This window comes from Erinaceus europaeus, chromosome 13 (assembly GCF_950295315.1).
Source record: "Erinaceus europaeus chromosome 13, mEriEur2.1, whole genome shotgun sequence".
Lineage (NCBI taxonomy): Eukaryota > Metazoa > Chordata > Mammalia > Eulipotyphla > Erinaceidae > Erinaceus > Erinaceus europaeus.
The window spans coordinates 72,373,065-72,393,133 of NC_080174.1; the positions used below are offsets into that span (position 1 = coordinate 72,373,065).

Sequence of the window (20,069 nt, forward strand, 5' to 3'; positions counted from 1 at the left end):
TGCAAGGACCGGCGTAAGGATAGCGGTTTGAGCCCCCGGCTCCCCACCTGCAGGGGAGTCGCTTCACAGGTGGTGAAGCAGGTCAATCTTTCTCTCCCCCTCTCTCCATTTCTCTCTGTCCTATCCAACAACAACAGCATCAATAATAACTACAACAATAAGACAACAAGGGTAACAAAAGGGAATAAATAAATAAATAAATATAAAAAGAGAGAAGGGGTAAAACAACAGAAAAATTGTCAAAAGGTTGAAATAAGCCCTGAAAAAAAAAAGTGCTCAACTGTAGATGTCCTAAATAAGATGAAAGCCTCTATGTTCTAGTGGGGGAAAAGAAGTTTTGTGGGTTTTTTTTTTTACATTTTTCTTTTTTTTAATATTTATTTATTTATTTTCCCTTTAGTTGCTTGCCCTTGTTTTATTGCTGTAGTTATTATTGTTGTTGTTGATGTCACTGTTCTTGGATAAGACAGAGAAAAATGGAGAAAGGAGGGGAAGACAGAGAGGCGAAGAGAAAGATAAGACACCTGCAGACCTGCTTCACTGCCTGTAAAGCAATGCCCCTGCAGCTGAGGATCTGGGGGCTCAAACAAGGATCCTTAAGTCGGTCCTTTCGCTTTGCGCCACGTGCGCTTAACCCCTGCACCACTGCCTGGCTCCCAGGAAAAGAAGTTTTAAATATTACTGTGTTGTGCAGGGATAAGTGCTAAGAAGAAAGCATAAGAGAGTCGAGGGACACTTTGAGGGCACTTTTCACAGGGTGGTGAGAAAAGGTCTCCTATAAGAAGGGTCATTTAGGGAGTTGGGCAGTAGCACAGTGGGTTAAGCGCACATGGTGGGTTAAGCGCACAAGGACTTATGTAAGGATCCAGGTTAGAGCTCCCTACCTGCAGGGGAGTCGCTTCAAGCAATGAAGCAGGTGCCCAGGTGTTCTTTGTCTCTCCCTCTCTGTCTTCCCTCCTCTCTCCATTTCTCTGTCCTATCCAACAACAATGACATCAATAATAAGTACAATAAAACAACAAGGGCAAAAAAAGGGAATAAGTAAATCAATAATTTTTTTTTTTAAAGAAAGGTCATTTAGGATTTTTTTTTTTTTCCTCCAGGGTTATTGCTGGGCTCGGTGCCTGCACCATGAATCCTCGGCTCCTGGAGGCCACTTTTTCCCCCTTTTTGTTGCCCTAGTTGTTGCAGCCTCGTTGCGGTTATTATTGCCATTGTTGACGTTGCTTTGTTGTTGGATAGGACAGAAAGAAATGGGGAGAGGAGGGGAAGACAGAGAGAGAGGGGAGAGAAAGATAGACACCTGCAGACCTGCTTCACCGCCTGTGAAGCGACTCCCCTGCAGGTGGGGAGCCGGGGGCTCGAACCGGGATCCCTACGCTGGTCCCCGCGCTTTGCGCCACCTGCGCTTAACCCACTGCGCCACCGCCCGACTCCCGGTCATTTAGGATTTAGGCATTGCAAAGGCAGTATCTATACGATGAAAATAGGGGCCAGGTGGTGGTACAACTGGTTAAACGCTAGCCCCCAGTCCCCACCTTCAGGGGGAAAGCTTTGCGAGTGGTGAAGCAGTGCTGCAGGTGTCTCTCTGTCTCTCTTTCTCTCTAACTCCCACTTCCCACTTGATTTCTGACGGTCAGTATCCAGTAAATAAGTAAAGATAATCTAAAAAAAAAAAAAGAAAACAAAACAATTTACTTATAAAAAATTTAACTTTTCATATTTAAGTTAAATATTTAAGTGTGTTAAAATAAGCTGGATCAGCATAGTTTGCTAGTTTAAAACATTTATTATTTACTGGGTCTTTTATTATTATTATCATTATTATTTCTTATTATTATTATTTTCTTATTATTACTGGGTCTTTTCTTATTATTATTTTATTATTATTATTTCTATTTTCAATAAGGTCCCAACAATGAACTCAAGGCCTCACAGGGCATAATACAGTGCTGCTTCCCAGTCCAATTTTTTTCACTCGTTTTATTTAAGGGGAGAGAGTGTGCAAGAGAAGAGAGGAAGAGATAGAAAGAAGAGACACCTTAGCGTCACTCCATCATCCACAGAGCTGTCATGAAGTGCTGGGGCTGGAACCCAATCACTTACATATAGTGAGGTACATACTTTACCAGGTGTGCTAATTCCCAACCTGTTTGTTTTTTTAATATGCAACTGCTTAGAAGACTTTCTATCCAAATTAAGGTATACCTGAATAAGAAAAATGATTTGTAAAACAGACCAAAAAAAAATCTAAGAATGTATCTGAGAAATTCAAAGTCCATGATAAAAATCCAGAGTGATCTTTCATGAATGATTCCATTTTTTATTGATAATTACAATCAGTTACAGCTCAGTGAGACTACTTACCTTCTAATGCCCAAATATGCATCTGAGCATCTGAAAACACAGCCTGAATGGAGGCCTCTGGGTGCTACAAATACAAACAAAACAAAAACACCACATTTAGATAAGTTCCTCTATGCAGACTCTTATTTCAACTAATCAACTACGTATACGAGTGTAACAATAAAAAATTCATAGCTGCCTCTCAAGAATCAAAATATAAAATCCTTTCAAGATATGACTCAACTGCAATTAAGCATTCTTGTCATCAACTTCTTGTGTGATCCTTACAAGTCTCGAAATCTCTGTATGTTCTACACTTAAAGTAAGAAATATAGTCTACGGCCACACCACCCCGAACATGTCCAGTCTTGTTTCTTTTTTTATTGTTATTAATTTAAAAATAAAAAACATGAACAAGACTACAAGATAAGAGGGGTACAGTTCCACACAATTCAGTCTTGACTAAACTTATATGCTCAAACCACTTCAGGATTAGTAAAGATGACTTGAGAGAATGCAGGGGGAGAGCCGGGGGCTTGAATCGGGATCCTTACACTGGTCCTTGCGCTTTGCGCCATGTGCACTTAACCCGCTGCGTTACAGCCCGACTCCCGCTTACATACTCTTGAAATAAAGCACAAAGTTAAGTTTCAGGCAACTCCACTTAATGTAAATGGGAGATAAGGCACCTTCCTTAAGGATCTGAGTTTCCCCCAAGTTCTTTCCAATGGTGAGTCTAGGGTATTGGGGGAGGGGATGACAAAAGTGGTAGTTGGACAAGATGTCCTAGGTTAGCATAGTAAAAGAATTCAAGAACTTGAAGTGACTCTGTGTTATGTGTATCTGTATCCTAAAAATATCCAAAGCTATCAATGCTCAAATCTCTCCCTACCAGTGTCTGGCACTACAAACTTCCATCTGAAGGCTCTGGATACGAAACTAGCCAATGTGGAGACATCTGCAGAAAGGGAGATGCTAGATTTAAAGTAATAAAACAAAACTGAAACTCTTTCCACTACAGGTAGGCAAAATTTTGGCCCATCAGAGGATAAGCAATTAACAACTTCAGTCTGTAAAAACAAGAAGGAATCTTCAGCTTTTGCAGTTGATATTTAACTCCACTGTGGCAGCTGAAAGATCTGACAGAGAATGTTCAAAGTAAATTTTTCTGTGGCCTGGATTATAACTTTTTATCTGACATTGGCTTAATTACTATGACCCAGCACAATCATCTCTCTCTTTGAACATCAAATTGGCCACAAAGATGCTAGAGGACAATGAGCCATAAAGGACCAGACAGTCTTGCAAGCTGTTGACAAGAGCTCATTTTGCAGGAAGGGGGTGTGTATCTGCACAAAGCTGTCTGGAACCAAGAGACTCAGTAAGCCTAGTTAAAACCAAGCTACTGAGATTTGTGTCGAGGGTAGCAAAACGGAGGTTTAGTGAAGCACTATGTAAAGCTGTCAAAGTAAACATTCAGAGATCAAATCCTATCTGCTACTTAATTTCTTATTTCATTTCCTCTTTCCCATCCCCAATTTTGTAACAACTTCTTACCTTGCTGAAAAAATACATTATCAGCACCCGTTTTGACAAGAAATTCTTAATCTGAATTAGAGAAAACAATGATTAACATTTAGTTTTCAACTCTACACAAACATAATATGTATTTTCAAGTTCTTTCTTACATTGACTTAAAAAAAAAAACTTACAGAAAAAGAACAACATTCACAATAAACTACACAAGAAAATATCTTTGTGTTATAAATTAACTCAAAAACCGACAAAGGTTACATTAACTCAAGTTGTTAGAATAAAGTAGTTCTTGTGATAATTTCTAAAATCATATTTTCTCAATTCTCTGAAACTCTCCTGCTCTTTCATTCTCTTAATAGCCAAAAAAAAAAAAAAAATCTGATAAATCCTTCAAAGAGGAGACTTTCTAATAGTTGACATTTACAGAGGAAACTTTTATGAATACTAAGGATGAAAGTTACATACCCCAAATGACTTAAATATGAATTAATAACAATGCACTACATAAGGCCTATAGGGCCAAGAGATCCTCGAGGCTGTAAGTGGCCTTCAAGTCATTTCTTCTCTCAACCAATCAACAAACATGTCACCACTTCTTTTATTATTACTTTTTAAAATATTTATTTATTCCCTTTTGTTGCCCTAGTTGTTTTATTGTTGTAGTTATTATTGTTGTCGTTGTCGTTGCTGGACAGGACAGAGAGAAATAAATGAGAAGAGGAGGGAAAGTCAGAGAGGGGGAGAGAAAGATAGACATCTACAGGCCTGCTTCACCGCCTGTGAAGCGATGCCCCTGTAGGTGGGGAGCCGGGGGCTCGAACCAGGATCCTTAGCCAATCCTTGCAATTTGCGCCACGTGCACTTAACCCACTTAACCTGCTGTGCTACCGCTGGACTCCCCACCACTTCTTAAAAGATGAATACTATCTTAAAGTCATGGTACCATTTTAAAACATAAAACTCTCCTTTGATCCTTCAAGATCTCCCAAATCAGAAATGTTAGGCCATTTCTCAGCTTCTCTTAAAGCAAAACCCCTTGAGAGATTCTGCTTTTCGCATGGTCTCCATTTCCTCTCATTCTCCCCTGAACTCAGGCTAGGCAGGCAGGTGTTCATCTGTCTGCCACCCAAGAGCTTTTGTCAAGGATTCAAGACCCCTTTTTTTCTTTCTTTTCTTTTCTTTTTTTTGCCTACAGGGTTATTGCTAAGGCTTGAATCCACTACTCCTAGACATCATTATTTCTTTTCCATTTTGTTGTTGTTGTTGGGTAGGACAGAGAAAAATCAAGAGAGAAGACAGAGAGGGTAGACAAAAAGAGACACCTGCAGAACTACTTCAGCACTTCTGAAGCGACCCCCCTGCAAGTGGGGAGCCAGGAGCTCGAACCAGGATCCTTATGCCAGTCCTTGCACTTTGTGCCATGTGTGCTTAACCCAGTATATGGTCGCCCGCCCCCTAGGTGCCCCCCTTTTCTATGGCAACATCTCACTGCTACTTCAGTAGTCACTCTGTCTCCTTTGCAATTACTTATCATTAGTCACTGGGATTCCAATTCTTGTATCCCTTTTCTTTCATTGCTAAGTTTTCATGGAGTCTCTACGTTGATAACTTGGAAATAGACATTTGCAGTCTAATGATTCCTTCTATACTCTAGATATATCTGATTTCTTATTCAGCATTTTCATTGGTTGTCTAAAAAGCAAGTCAAAGTTGAGGTGTCTGCATTCAGCAACAAACAAAGTTAGAAAAAGTCCCAAAATGGGAGTCAGGTGATAGTGCAGCAGGTTAAGCGCACATGGCGCAAAACACAAGGACCAGCTTAAGGATCCCAGTTCAAGCCCCCAGCTCCCTACCTGCAGGGGAGTCGCTTCACAGGCGGTGAAGCAGGTCTGCAGGTGTCTATGTTTCTCCCTCTCTCTGTCTTCCCCTCCTCTCTCCATCCCTTGTCCTATCCAACAACGACATCAATAACAACAACAATAAAAAAAAAGGGCAACAAAAGAGAAAATAAAAGAAAAAGTCCCAAAATATGAAAATCAAAATGTTTCTGGAATTAAAACTGACATGTCTGAAATCCTAATTTCCCCACTTCACTTGTGTACAATCTCCTCTTCCAGAATTATTAGTAAAACTGTAGTTATAGGAGGTCAGGCAGTAGTACAGTGGGTTAAGCGCACAAAGTGCAAGGACTGACATAAGGATTCCGGTTCGAGCCCCCGGCTCCCCATCTGTGCGGGGGGGAGGTTGCTTCATGAGAGGTGAAGCAGGTCTGCAGGTGTCTACCTTTCTCTCTCCGTCTTCACCTCCCCTCTCAATTTCAATTGCTCTCTGTCCTATCCTACAACAACAGCAGCAATGACAATAATAACGACAACAACAAGGGTTAACAAGGGCAACAAAATGGGGAAAATGGCCTCCAGGAGCAGTGGGTTCACCGAGCTGCAGCGATAACCAACTATAGGTATATCATTCTAGCTCCCTAGTACAAAAATTTAAGAATGAAAACTGACTCTCACAATTAAATCATAGACAAATTCTATTACGTCTAGATCTTGATCATATCTTAAGAGTCTCTCTACCACAACCTCTCTCGGGATAGATAATAACACCTCCCACAAGATTACTTCAACATAGGAGGTAGAACAGCACTTTCAAAACATACGGTTATGTATTTGTCATTCTTGTGGGTACAGCTATGCAATGGCCTTCTTCACTCAGAGAAAATGGCAATTATAACAGCTATGGGAAACCTGCTGCCTCTGACCTGACTTTACCACCTACCTATCACTGTCCACTCCCTCATTCTGCTCCATCCAGACCGGTGCCCATAATGATCTTTACATAATCTAAGAAAGGACACTCCCACCTTTGCATTTTGCTATTCCTGCCTTTCCTTCCCCTTTATTTTATTTCATTTGATAGGAAAGAAAAAAATCTAGAAGGAAGACATAGGAGAAAGACAGAGAGACACCTGCAGCCCTGCTTCACCAACTGTGAAACTTTCCCGCTGCAAGTGGGGACCAGGGGTTTGAACCCAGGTTCTTGCGAACTGTAATGTGGGCACTTAACCAGGTGCACCATCACCTGGCCCCTCCTTCCTTTAGGTCTCTCAGCTAGTACTACCTTAAAAGGAGACTTACCCTGATCACTCCACATAAAATGTTACTCCCTTCTCTGAATACTGTTTCCTGAACTACTCTATTCTATTTTCATTATGGGACTTAAGACATCAAAGTTTGTCCTTCTTTGAACATGACATTTCAAGATGCATCTTACAATCATGCTAGTAAGTCAGCCTTAGAATTAACTGTGATTCCTATAGTCAAAGAAATATAGTACAATGTTTGCTTGTTCATCTATTCTCCCTCACTAGAAAACAAACACTGTACAGTCAGGGACTCAGTTTTGTTTGCTGCTTTCCCAGTGCCCAAAACCACACAATGACTAGATTGAAGAACTCAGTAAACACTCAAATGAAAAACATTCACAGATCAAAGGCAGTGTGCTAGGTTATGCCATATGAAATTTCAATATGTATAACTCAACATCGGTTAAACACTGGCAATTTCAAGAGTGTGAAAGTAATACATGAAACCCCCTCCCCCAAAAAAGTCCCGTTTGTTCTCGATCACTCACACATGTGAGATCCTTAATGTTCTCAATGTTACATGTACATTTAAATCCTATAACCATGCCATCCTACCTGTTCACGTTTATTCTGAATCCATGAATAAATCACACTTGGCTGTCGCACTGTCTTACCATCAGCACTAGTGGCAGATGGAGAACGATCAGAAAATTCAGAGCTTTGCTGACCTACAAAGCAAATAAACAAGACGGTGAAGGCCCAGGCTATTCAATTCGGTCGGCAACTATGGTATTTTAACTTTTAGAAGGTGGCCAATTCTCACCAGAAGCAGAAGTCCACAATCGTGGTCCCCTTCGTATTAACTGAGGATTCTGGGGTGACCCATAGCAGGTGTTTACATCGAAAATTCCAACCATCCGATTCATTACACTAGAACCAAATGGGGTGCCCAAGGGACTTGCAACATCAGATGTAGATAATTTTGAGGGAAACAGTGATGTCTTAACTAGTGATGGCACTGAAGGGCGAACCACCTGGGTAGAACTGGGAGTCTGAAAAACAGCTTCTCCTGTAAAAGAACAGATCCGCGACTGAACAGGGAACACGCCAGTGCGGGGGTTCTTACACTTTATACACCCCAATACTCTGCTCAGTGCGTGTACCCAGGCTTAGTAGGCTGTTCCCATTTTGCTTAAAATTCTTTACATCCAGATTTTACCACTGCAACGCAGTTACCACTCAAAGAGCCGTGTGTGTGTGTGTGTGTGTGTGTGTGTGTGTGTGTGTCTGTCTGTCTGTCTCTGTCAGACTGGTAGGTTCTCTTGCTTTTTCTCCATCACAAATATTCTTATCTTCAAAGTCAGTTTTCTCTAAGTTGTCTTGAATGAGCTTACCAATTTACATTTTATTTTAAAAATGCAACTTTAATCATTTGATTAGGATCTGACAGCTTTATTGCACGTTCCTACTTTATTAACTTGACCAAACATACTAAATATGGTGAAACTGTACAAAGGAATGTTAACCTTATCCCATTTCCCCCAGAGTTCTTTCAAGCTGACAAGTCATTCTGAAGACCAGTTTACCCATGTATCTATACGTCTGACGCTACAAATATGATATGGAAACCGTCTCTTCAAGTCCTATGCACCTTTATCAATTTAAGGTCTGTTGTGTGACAACAAAGGGAGACTTGTCCTGCTGCTTGAGTAAAAGGCACAAAGGCCTTTAACTTTTTTTTTTTTTATCAGAGTACTGCTCAGCTCTGGTTTACTGTGGTACCAGAGATGAAGCCTCAGACCTCAGAAGAATCAGGCATGGAAATCTTGTTGCAAAACTGAAAGAAAGAAAGAAAGAAAGAAAGAAAGAAAGAAAGAAAGAAAGAAAGAAAGAAAGAAAGAGAGAGAGAGAGAGAGAGAGAGAGAGAGAGAGAGAGAGAGAGAGAGAGAAGGAAGGAAGGAAGGAAGGAAGGAAGGAAGGAAGGAAGGAAGGAAGGAAGGAAGGAAGGAAGGAAGGGAGAGAGAGGAAGGAAGGAAGAAAGGGTTTAAGTCTTTTTGCATAATCATTATGCTCTCTCCCCACCCAGTTTTCTATTTTCTTAACAGAACTGCCATGAGACTTTAAACATTTAAGTGTCAAATTTTCAAAACATCATTTTTTTAAAGGATTAGTGGCAACTAAGCTCAATACAATACCCCATGTAGTGAGTCAATTTTCTATACAATAAAACACACACACACACACACACATATTTTAACTGACAAATTTTACAGCATACATGTTTTCCCCTTTCTTTATAAAATTTTACCTGGAGAATTTACTTTCCTTGGTTCTGCTGGGTAAGATGAAGGTATTACTCTGCCATTTGTAGCAGCGGCTTCTTGGTAGAGAACCAGTTTCTGAGTCATATCATTTAAGAGATTCAAACACTCCCTTGAAATGGCTGTCCAATTATGGGGGTGTCCACCTAGGAGACCCAAACACCAGCTTTTAAAGTTTAGGTAATCTAGTAGAGAAGCTGATCTGTAGGTGTTTTTATCTCTCTCTCTCTCTCTCTCTCTCTCTCTCTCTATTTCCTCCCTCCCTCTCAATTTCTCTCTGTCCTATCAAATAAAGTGGGTAAGGGGAACAGTACAAAAATGTAACCAAAACTTTCAAATACTACATTTTTAAAAAGTGCATGTGGGGAAAATAATATATCAGCATGACCCTAATATAAAAAAGTGTTTAACTGAATCTTGGTTTTTGTTTCTTTTTTTAAAAAAAAAAAAAAAAAGTCAAGAAAAGAAAAGGCCAGTGGGAGCAGTGGCCCAGTGGGATTCATAGTGCTGGCACCGAGCCCTATCAATAAACTTGGTGGCAATTAAAAATAAATAAAGTTTAGGTAATATTAGTCTTCTCTCAAAGTGGGGAGAAAAATTAACATTTGGTTAACATCTGGTCCTGATGCTACATTATACTCTGCATCAGAACCAACTTTTCTCAGCTAAGCCACTACTTACACTTTTGTCATTTAATAAATACATAAATACTCAAGAAATATTTAGATGAAACAATTTCCCCTATATCTACAAGTGGTATATTATTATACCACTAAGTTTTTTTTCAAATTGATCTCTCTATTTTTTAAACTTTATTTACTTATTGGATAGACAGAGCCAGAAACTGAGAGGGAAAAGGGGTGAGAGAGAGGGAGACAGAGACAATCTGCAGCACTGCTTCACCATTCGCAAAGCTTTCCCCCTGCAGGTGGGGACCAGGGACTCAAACCGGGTCTTTGTGCATTGTCACATGTGCTCTACCACCTGGCCCCCTCAAATTGATCTCTAAAATATAGACAAACAGTAAAACACAGATTGAATAATAATAATAATAAATTTTAATGTGGGTTCCAGGAGGTGACGTATATGGTTAAGTACACACATTACAGTGTATAAGGACCCCAGTTCAAGCCCCCGGTCCCCATATGCAGGGGTGAAGCAGTGCCCTCCCAATCTCCCCTTTCCCTCTCAATTTCTGTTTTTGTTATTTTTTTTTTTGGGGGGGGGAATTAATGGTTTACAGTCAATGATAAAATACAGTAACAAAAAATAAAATACATTAGTTTATACATGTATAACATTTCCCAGCTTTCCACATTAACAATTCAACCCCCTCTAGGTCCTCTGATATCATGTTCCAGGTTTTCTCTGCTTCTATCCAAAATAACTATTCTTTTTTAAAAAGGCATTACTTTATACGCTGTATAAATTGATGGATAAGCTCTACAATGTCTAATGGGATCCACCTCAATTGCCATGTGTCACTACTGGAATGCACTGGATCGACCTTCTCGTGGTGCAACCCGTGAGTACCCATTCATTGGGGAAACTGACGATCCTTCCTAGCTGACTGAATCCACATGGATCCCAGTCACTTTCAAAGCCAGCAACAAGCAGCTCCTGACAGCTTTCAACCTGACGCTGTTGACTGGCTACAGAAGAAGGGCAAACGCTAGAAGACTACTGAAGCCAAATGTGAGCCTTGCAATTCGCCTTTTCTGTTAGAGTGATACACTGGACATCACAGTAACATAGAAGTTGACAATGATCCTACTTCACACTTGGGACAGTTTACAGTTGTGTTATCTGTCTATTTAACCTGAACTATTATTCGCTTTAGACTTTCTGAGACCTTTACTCCTGGAGTCACCATATAAAATTCAACTGAACTTCATGATGTGCTAAGCACAGCAGAGGGTACCTGCCTCACCACACACACTACCCAGGGTTGAGCCTCGCCTACCACCGCTCTAGAGGAAGCGGAGATGCTGTGGTGTCTCGCCCTCTCCCTCTGTCTACTTGAAGAAAGTCTAAAGTGATGAAGCCCTAGTGGAGACAGAAAACAGTGAAGTCCACCGAAAATTGGTTTCCCCATTTTCACTTAAGATTCCTTCTTAGGGAGTCGGGCTGTAGCACAGCGGGTTAAGCGCAGGTGGCGCAAAGCACAAGGACCAGCATAAGGATCCCGGTTCGAACCCCGGCTCCCCACCTGCAGGGGAGTCGCTTCACAGGCGGTGAAGCAGGTCTGCAGGTGTCTGTCTTTCTCTCCTCCTCTCTGTCTTTCCCTCCTCTCTCCATTTCTCTCTGTCCTATCCAACAATGACAACAACAATAATAGCTACAACAATAAAAAACAACAAGGGCAACAAAAGGGAATAAATAAAATAAATAAAATTAAAATTAAAAAAAGATAATAAAAAATTAAAAAAAAAAAAAAAGATTCCTTCTTAAACAACTCCCCTGCTTCTAACTCAAGAATAATATCACCTTACTTGCAAACAAACAGCACAATCCAACCACAGGCCACAGTATGCTTTGTACTGCTGACAACACAGGACCACAATTAGCTTGAATATTAGGGGAGACTGTTTTAACACAGAGAGAACTCCTAGACGAGCCGAACTCTGATAGCAGCATGTTGCTACCGTCAGTGAGTGGCCCCAGCATCAGCTCTGGATTTTTCATGGTACAAATGGCTCCAACAACTTCAGTTTTTATGTATCTAGAGTTCATTTCCATTTACCAATGGAAGGTTTATTTTACAATCAGGGAATTGGCAAGTTAGGCAAAATAATAAAGAGTCTATTAGAGAGGAGAAAGTACCTAAGTTTCAGTCCCCCACAAGTGGACAGAGTTAGCACTTTTCTCAAGGAGCTGGCAGAGCTCTAGTACAATTTCAACCTTGAAGAGCTTGGCGGGTAACAGTGGAGAAGGGCTGCACAGTCACCAAAGGATCTTTAGATGACATCAAATTGACTTCCTCCCTCTCCCCCTCTCTCTCATAAGGGAAGCAAAATAACAGCACAAGGTATGGTCCAGGAGGTGGCACAGTGCATAAAGGATTGGACTAAAGCATGAGGTCCAGAGTTCAATCCCTGGCATCACATGTGCCAGAGTGATGTCTGGTTCTTTCTCTCTCTTTCCACCTATCTTCTTCATGAATAAATAAAACTTTAAAACAAACAAAACAGCAGAAAGGCTTAGCATTCTGAATTAAATGACACAACTTCCTCTTCCAATTCTGACATTAAATGTTTGTAGGTTAGAACTCCCAGCCAGTAACTAGAAGACCTAATTTTTATTTAATGCTGCCCCAAGGAATGGACCCAGGACTTTACAATTTCATCGAGTGAATTCCACTTCTTAGCAAAAGGAAGGCCGGTCGAGTAGTAGCGCAATGGGTTAAGCAAAAGGAAGGAAGGAGACACACCACAGGATCTGCTCCATCACCCATGATGCTCACCCAGTGCCATCAGTCCATTGTGCCCCCAGGGTCTGGACTTAAACCCAGGGCCTCACACACAGCAGGGGATGCACCCTACAAGCTGAGCTCTCTCCTGACAACCTAGCTCACCCAATTTTTAAAATTTCTTGTAGTATGAAATCATAATATTCAAAAACTATGCTTTTCTGCTCTAAAACCATCAGCTGTCCTTATAACTTCTTTCTTTTTAATATTTTTATTTATTATTGGATAGGGACAGAGAGAAATTGAGAGGGGAGGGGAAAATAGAGAGTGAAAGAGACAGAGAGACACCTGCTTCACCACTCACAAAGCTTTCCCCCTGCAGGTGGGGCCGGAGGCTTGAATCTGCGACCGTATGTATCGTAATGTGTGCACTTAGCCAGGTGCTCCACCGCATGGTCCCATCCTTCTAATTTCTTCAAGTTAAGAAAATGAGAGAATATAAAAGTTCAAAAATACTTTCCCTGCTGGCATAATATTTAACCATAACACTTAGCTGTAAAATGCAATGCAATACTGTGTTTTATGAGATCACTGACGTGTGGCATCTTATTAAATCCACCTCTTGGGATCAGGTGGTGGTGCCCCTGGCTGAGCGCACATGTTACGACGCTCAAGGACCCAAGTTCGAGTCCCACATTCCCACCTGCAGGGGGAAAGCTTTGCAAGTGGTGAAGTAGTGCCACAGGTGTCTCTCTTCCTCTCTATCTCTCCCTTCCCTTCTCAATTTCCGACTGTCTCTATTCAATAAATAAATACAGATAATTTTTAAAATGTTGAAAAAAAATAAAGAAACAAATCCATCTTTCTCTTTAAGTGGAACACTTCATACAAACATGCCTAAGTAAGTCTATTACTCTTAGCAATACCTGGTTGGCTAAGGCTAAAAACCTCTTGTCTTCGTGAAGGAGAATATTGAGAAAGCAACATCAGATCCTGCAACGCCAAGTACTAAAAAGGGAAAAACACATACACATTATTCAGGGGTCTTGTTTGTGTGTTTTTTTTAAATTGATGTGTTAACACAGGATAGAGAGGGAGAGGAAAACAGAACTTGACTCTGACACATGGATGCTGGGAATTGAACTTAGGATCTCATACTATCAAGTTCAGGGTCCTACTCACTGCGACCCCTCCTGCATCCTATTGTTCAACTTTTAACCTCTGTATCGAAGGTCATTAATGGACTGGGCACAGCACTATCTAAGGAGAAGTTAGTTAAATGTCTCATGCAAAAAACTTTTCAGATCCACAACCTTCCTTTCAAGACTTCCAAGACATTCCCACCTCTACTTCTCTTTCCATTTTTTAAAAAATATTTATTTATTTATTTATTCCTTTTTGTTGCCCTTGTTGTTTTACTGTTGTAGTTATTCTTGTTGTCATTGTCGGATAGGACAGAGAAATGCAGAGGAGGGGAAGACAGAGAGGGGTAAAGGTAGACACCTGCAGACCTGCTTCACCACCTGTGAAGCGACTCCCTTGCAGGTAGGGAGCCGGGGGCTCGAACCAGGATCCTTACGCTGGTCCTTGAGCTTTGCACCATGTGTGCTTAACACGCTATGCTACTGCCCAATCCCCCTTCTCTTTCCATTTTTAAAGATGTCATTAAAATGTGAGCAGCAGGGGAGAGAGAGAGAGAGAACCAAAGCATCACTTTGACACATGTGATGCTGGGATTCAAACTCAGACTTTGTATTTAGGTGTCCAGTGTTTGGTCTGTTATACCACCTCCCAGGCCACACTGCCTCTACCTTCCCACTGTAAGTCCAGCAACAAGAAATTAAAAAATTCTGGGGGACAGGAGGTGACATACCAGGTAGTGCACACATGTTCAAATCCCATCCCCTCCTGCAGAGGGCAATCTTCACAAGAACTGCAAGTGTCTCTCTCTCTCTCTCTTCTTTTTTTTTTTTAAATTTTTTTTAATATTTATTTTATTTATTTATTCCCTTTTGTTGCCCTTGTTGTTTTATTGTTGTAGTTATTATTGTTGTTGTCGTTGTTGGATAGGACAGAGAAATGGAGAGAGGAGGGGAAGACAGAGAGGAGGAGAGAAAGATAGACACCTGAAGACCTGCTTCACCGCCTGTGAAGCGACTCCCCTGCAGGTGGGGAGCCAGGGTTCGAACCGGGATCCTTATGCCGGTCCTCGTGCTTTGCGCCACCTGCGCTTAACCCGCTGTGCTACAGCCCGACTCCTTTTTTTTTTTTTAAGATTTTATTAATTTATTCATGAGAAATGATAAGAGAGAGAAAGAACCAGACATCACTCTGGTACATGTGCTGCCAGGGATTGAACTCGGGACCTCATACTTGAGGGTCCAATACCCTATCCACTGTGCCACCTCTTGCGCCACTCATTCCCCCTCAATTTTCTCTGTCTCTACCAAAATAAATGAATAAATATAATCAGATAAACATCACCGGGAGCAGGGATTTGTTGTGTGGACACTGAATCCCAGTGATAATCCTGGTGGGGAAAGAGGGAGAGAGTGAGGTTCTACCCTCTGAACTGTGAGGGAGGGACCTCTTGTTTGCTACCAAGTTCAATGGCAGTGTCTACCACACAATACACACACCATATAATGTTGCACTTTGCTGAAAACTCTTCATCTGCTTCCCAGGCAAACCTTCATACATCATTCAAGATGACGTCCCTTCTATGCTGTTGTCTTGTAGCGGCTCCAAGCAGAGTAAGTGATTCTCACTATGCATACTGAAGGTCAATCTATTCATTAGTTTGTTTCTGCCTCTCATTAGGCTGTGCTATGTCTTATTCAATACTATATCCCAAGCAACTAGCAGTGACTTAAAGATGTGCCAAATAAGTAACTTGTCATCTTTTATGTAAACTAGTCATTATTGATACTTAACACTGAGAACCTAAGTGGTTCATTTATTTAGTATAAAACTTTCCCAGGGTTATGAAACCTTTCAGTTCGTGTGTGTGTGTGTGTGTGTGTGTGTGTGTGTGTGTGTGTGTGTGTGTGTGTGTGTGTGTGCTCCTTTCAGATTTTTATTAGAAAGGACAGAGAGAAATTGGGAAGGAAGGGGAGACAGGGAAAGAAAGTGGACACCTGCACACATGCTTCACTGTTCATGAAGTAGACCCCCTGGGGTTTGAACCTGGGTCCTTGCACTTGGTAATATGTGCACTTAACCAGAGCTGCCACTGCCCAGCCCCCTTTCAGTTGTTTTAAAAACTAGTATGACCAGGGATTGGGCAATGGCCCACCCAGTTGAGCATAAGTTTCTACAGTCAAGGACCCAAGTTAGAGGCCCTGCTCCCCACCCGCAGGGGAGATGCTTCACAAGTGGTAAAGCAAATCTGAAGGTGTTTTTCTGCTTCCCTATTTCCCCTCCTCATAAATCTCTCTCTGTCCAATCAAATAAAATAAACATTTAAAAAAAAATCAATAAATAAAAGGTAAAATTGGCCACTGGAAGCAAAGGATCTGTCATATACACACTGAGCCCCAGCGATAATCTTGACAAGGAGAGGGAAAAAAAAGAAAAAAAAAACATGAACAAACAAATGTAGGGCCAGGGAGACATCATAATGGTTATGCTTCATGCCTGAGGCACAAAAGGTTCCAGGTTCAATCCCCAGCACCACCACAATCCAGAGCTGAACTGAACAATAATGATGAAAAGGTAATATATTTTAACACTTGACATACTTTATATCTAGTCTGAATATACAACTAGCTTAGCTGTATACATATGTTCCCATATGTACTTGCAGCTTGACCACTTTGAATGAAAACCTGAAAAAGCAAACAGCAGTCAATATAGTAAGTAGGTAGTTTTACAATAATAATTCTAGAATATTGTAGATCCTTGACCTGCTAAATATTAACTCCATTCCCTAAGTTAGAGTCGACTGTGTAAAAACACAAAGCAGATAGTTCTGCTACCTTTATGATGAGGGGTGGATTGCTATTTAAAACTCTTGGTAAGCATTCATCTGACTCTTCTGCGAATGGTGGCTGAACTGGGAACAGATGAGCCTATGGGATATAATCAAAGCAGAGGGTATAAAAAAGTTACTATTTGCATGACTATAACACTTATAAGCAGGCACTAATAGAAACTTATTATAAAAGACAATGTGAGAGAATTAACATCCTTAGTGTTCTTGCAAAAAAAACAGGCAGCATTAAAGTTACATCATACCCAAATAAACTACATTTTAAAATGTTACTATTTTGATTATTGATTAGATTTCTGGTTTCCAATAACTGAAACAAATTTTAGAAACAAAGATTCTGTGGTCACTAATAATACACACCTATGGAGATAGAGAAATAAGTAAACAATAATTTTTTTTTATGGTTTCTAAATTTGTTATTAGTGGTGAAAAGCAAAATTAAGAAAAAGGCTCAGGGAGGGAGTCGGGCTGTAGCACAGCGGGTTAAGCGCAGGTGGCACAAAGCACAAGGACCGGCATAAGGATCCTGGTTCGAACCCCGGCTCCCCACCTGCAGGGGAGTCGCTTCACAGGCGGTGAAGCAGGTGTGCAGGTGTCTATCTTTCTCTCCCCTTCTCTGTCTTCCCCTCCTCTCTCCATTTCTCTCTGTCCTATCCAACAACAACGACAACAATAATAATAACCACAACAATAAAACAACAAGGGCAACAAAAGGGAATAAATAAATATTTAAAAAAAAAAAAAAAAAAAGGCTCAGGGATTCCCCGAAGATCTCTGGACTTCATTTATCATGGCAAGAGCCCAAGAAAGAGACCCGGGCCAATAACAAGGGCAACAAAATGGGGAAAATGGCCTACAGCAGCAGTGGATTCATACAGCAAGGTGTAGAGCCCCAGCAATAACCCTGGAGGCAAAATGTCAAAGACCTTCTTTTCTTTTTTTGCCTCCAGGGTTACAGCTGGGGCTTGGTGCCTGCACTAGGAATCCACTGCCCCTGGAGGCCTTTTTTGTCTTTGTTGCCCTTGTTGTTTATCAATGTTGTTATTATTGTTGTTACTGCTGTCATTGTTGTTGGCTAGGACCGAGAGAAATAGAGAAGAGGAGAAGACAGCATGGGGGAGAGAAAGATAGACACCTGCAGACCTGCTTCACCACTCGTGAAGCAACCCCCCTGCAGATGGGGAGCTGGGGGCTCAAACCGGGATCATTACGCTTTGCGCCACGTGCACTTAAATGGCTGGGCTACCTCCCAGCCCCTGCCACTCTTTTATAGCCCTTCTTTTTAATTTCTTTATTGGAGGATTAATGTTTTAGAGTTTGTAGCAAAACACAATAGTTTGTACATGCAACATTACTCAAGTTTCCCACATAACAATTCAACCCCCACTAGTAGGTCCTCCTCTGCCATCATGTTCCAGGACCTGAACCCTCCACTCTAAACCCCAGAGTCTTTTACTTTGGTGCAATACACCAACTCCAGTCCAAGTTCTGCTTAGGGATTTCCCTTCTGATCTTGTTTTTCAATTTCTGTCTGAGTGAGAACATCCCATGTTCATCCTTCTCTTTCTGACTTGACTCACTTAACATGATTCTTTCAAGCTCCATCCAAGATGAGGTGAAGAAAGTAAATGCACCCACCATTTGATAACAGCTGAGTAGTATTCCATTGTGTATATAGACCACAACTTGCTCAGCCACTCATCTGTTGTTGGACACCTGGGTTGCTTCCAGGTTTTGGCTATTACAAATTGTGCTGCTACCAGCAGTCTACCCACCTCAGAACAGGAACACTGTTCCTCAGAAAAAATACAAAGGGATGTTGTATGTAATACGTGCTTTTAAGCAAAGTTCAGAAGAGAAGCCAAACTCCCACTCGGCAAAATGGCTTCAGGCATCAGTTGACAGCTGATCGCAGATCTACTGAAAATAAACTAACAAACACAAAATACCAGCCTGGGGTGGAGCCAAGATGGCAGTTAGGAGATGGCACCTGGTGTGAGCTCTGCAAGGAAGCTGCTTTCAACTTGGAAATCTTGGCCACCAGGTTCCAGATGCTACCATGATGCCAACCTGACTTCCCTGGGCAGAAAACCCCACCAATGTGTCCTGGAGCCCTGATACCTCAGAGCCCCACCCCATTAGGGACTGAGGCTAGGAGTATGGATCGACCTGCCAATGCCCATGTTCAGCAGGCAAGCAATTACAGAAGCCAAACCTTCCACCTTCTGCACCTCAAAATGGCCCTGGGTCCATACTCCCAGAGGGTTAAAGAATAGGAAAGCTATCAGGGGAGGGGATGGGATATGTACTTCTGGTGGTGGGAATTGTACCCCTGTTATCCTATGGTCTTGTCAATATTTCCATTTTATAAATAAAAAATTTTTAAAAATACTAACCTCAGTGGCATAGATTTTGAAGAGTAACCATGAGGTATACCAAGTCATCAGGAGGAAGACACCGCACAGCCAAACATGGTAGAGCAGTGAGACGTTCAAGAGGCCACCCGCAGTGTCAAGTGGTGTGTGATGATGCCTGTGAAAGCAGAAATATTTATTTACTTATTTATTATTTACTAGGGCCCTACAGTGAGAAACGGATAAACTCTATCCTAAATAATAACAATGACAGACACCTCTCCTTTTGTAACATAGTTCTCTTCCCAATATCTTCTTTTTTTAATTTTTTATATTTATTTTCCCTTTTGTTGCCCTTTTTTATTGTTGTTGTAGTTATTATTAGTTATTATTTATGTCGTTGTTAGATAGGATAGAGAGAAATGGAGAGAGGAGGGGAAGACAGAGAGGGGGAGAGAAAGATAGACACCTGCAGACCTGCTTCACCACCTGTGAAGTGACTCCAATGCCGGTGGGGAGCCAGGGGCTCAAACCGGGACCCTTATTCCGGGCCTTGCACTTTGCGCCACCAGTGCTTAACCTCCTGCGCTACCACCCAACTCCCCCAATATCTTCTTAGGAGGTACAGTAAGGGCACCTGCAAGGGGAAAGTAAACCTAAATTGGCACTCAGTTTCCTATGTCCCAAATCTTCACAGTCATTACTATGATGGAAGAACCAAGCTAATAAGCAACTGGAGACAGAGGCTGAGTCAAATTCTATTATTAGGCTGGTGAAATGGGCCACTTGGATAGTTCACTGCTTTGCTGTGTGTGAACTGCATTTGAGTCCGGCCCCCACAGCACTAAGTGAAGTTTGGATGTTATGGTCTCTCTTCCTTCCTCTCTTTCTCTCTCTCTCTCTTCCCCCACCACCCCATCCCTTAAAAAAAAGTGTGTGTGTGTTGCTCTAGGACTCAGAAGTTATTTAACAGGGAGTCGGGTGGTAACACAGCGGGTTAAGCGCAGGTAGCACAAAGTGCAAG

At 41.5% G+C, this 20,069-nt stretch overlaps 1 protein-coding gene across 1 annotated transcript in view; it reads right to left on the reverse strand.

The window, feature by feature from the left end:
• The window catches only part of NDC1 (NDC1 transmembrane nucleoporin), a 53,298-nt gene that overhangs the window by 17,599 nt on the left and 15,630 nt on the right, over positions 1–20,069 (reverse strand). Inside the window, exons 8-15 of the mRNA XM_007534193.3 lie at positions 19,088–19,223; positions 16,678–16,770; positions 13,627–13,708; positions 9,279–9,437; positions 7,794–8,039; positions 7,586–7,698; positions 3,904–3,954; positions 2,368–2,431 (exon numbers count right to left, since the gene is read on the reverse strand). Of these exons, the coding sequence (XP_007534255.2) occupies positions 2,368–2,431; positions 3,904–3,954; positions 7,586–7,698; positions 7,794–8,039; positions 9,279–9,437; positions 13,627–13,708; positions 16,678–16,770; positions 19,088–19,223 (944 nt within the window). The remainder of the gene's footprint in view (positions 1–2,367; positions 2,432–3,903; positions 3,955–7,585; positions 7,699–7,793; positions 8,040–9,278; positions 9,438–13,626; positions 13,709–16,677; positions 16,771–19,087; positions 19,224–20,069) is intronic.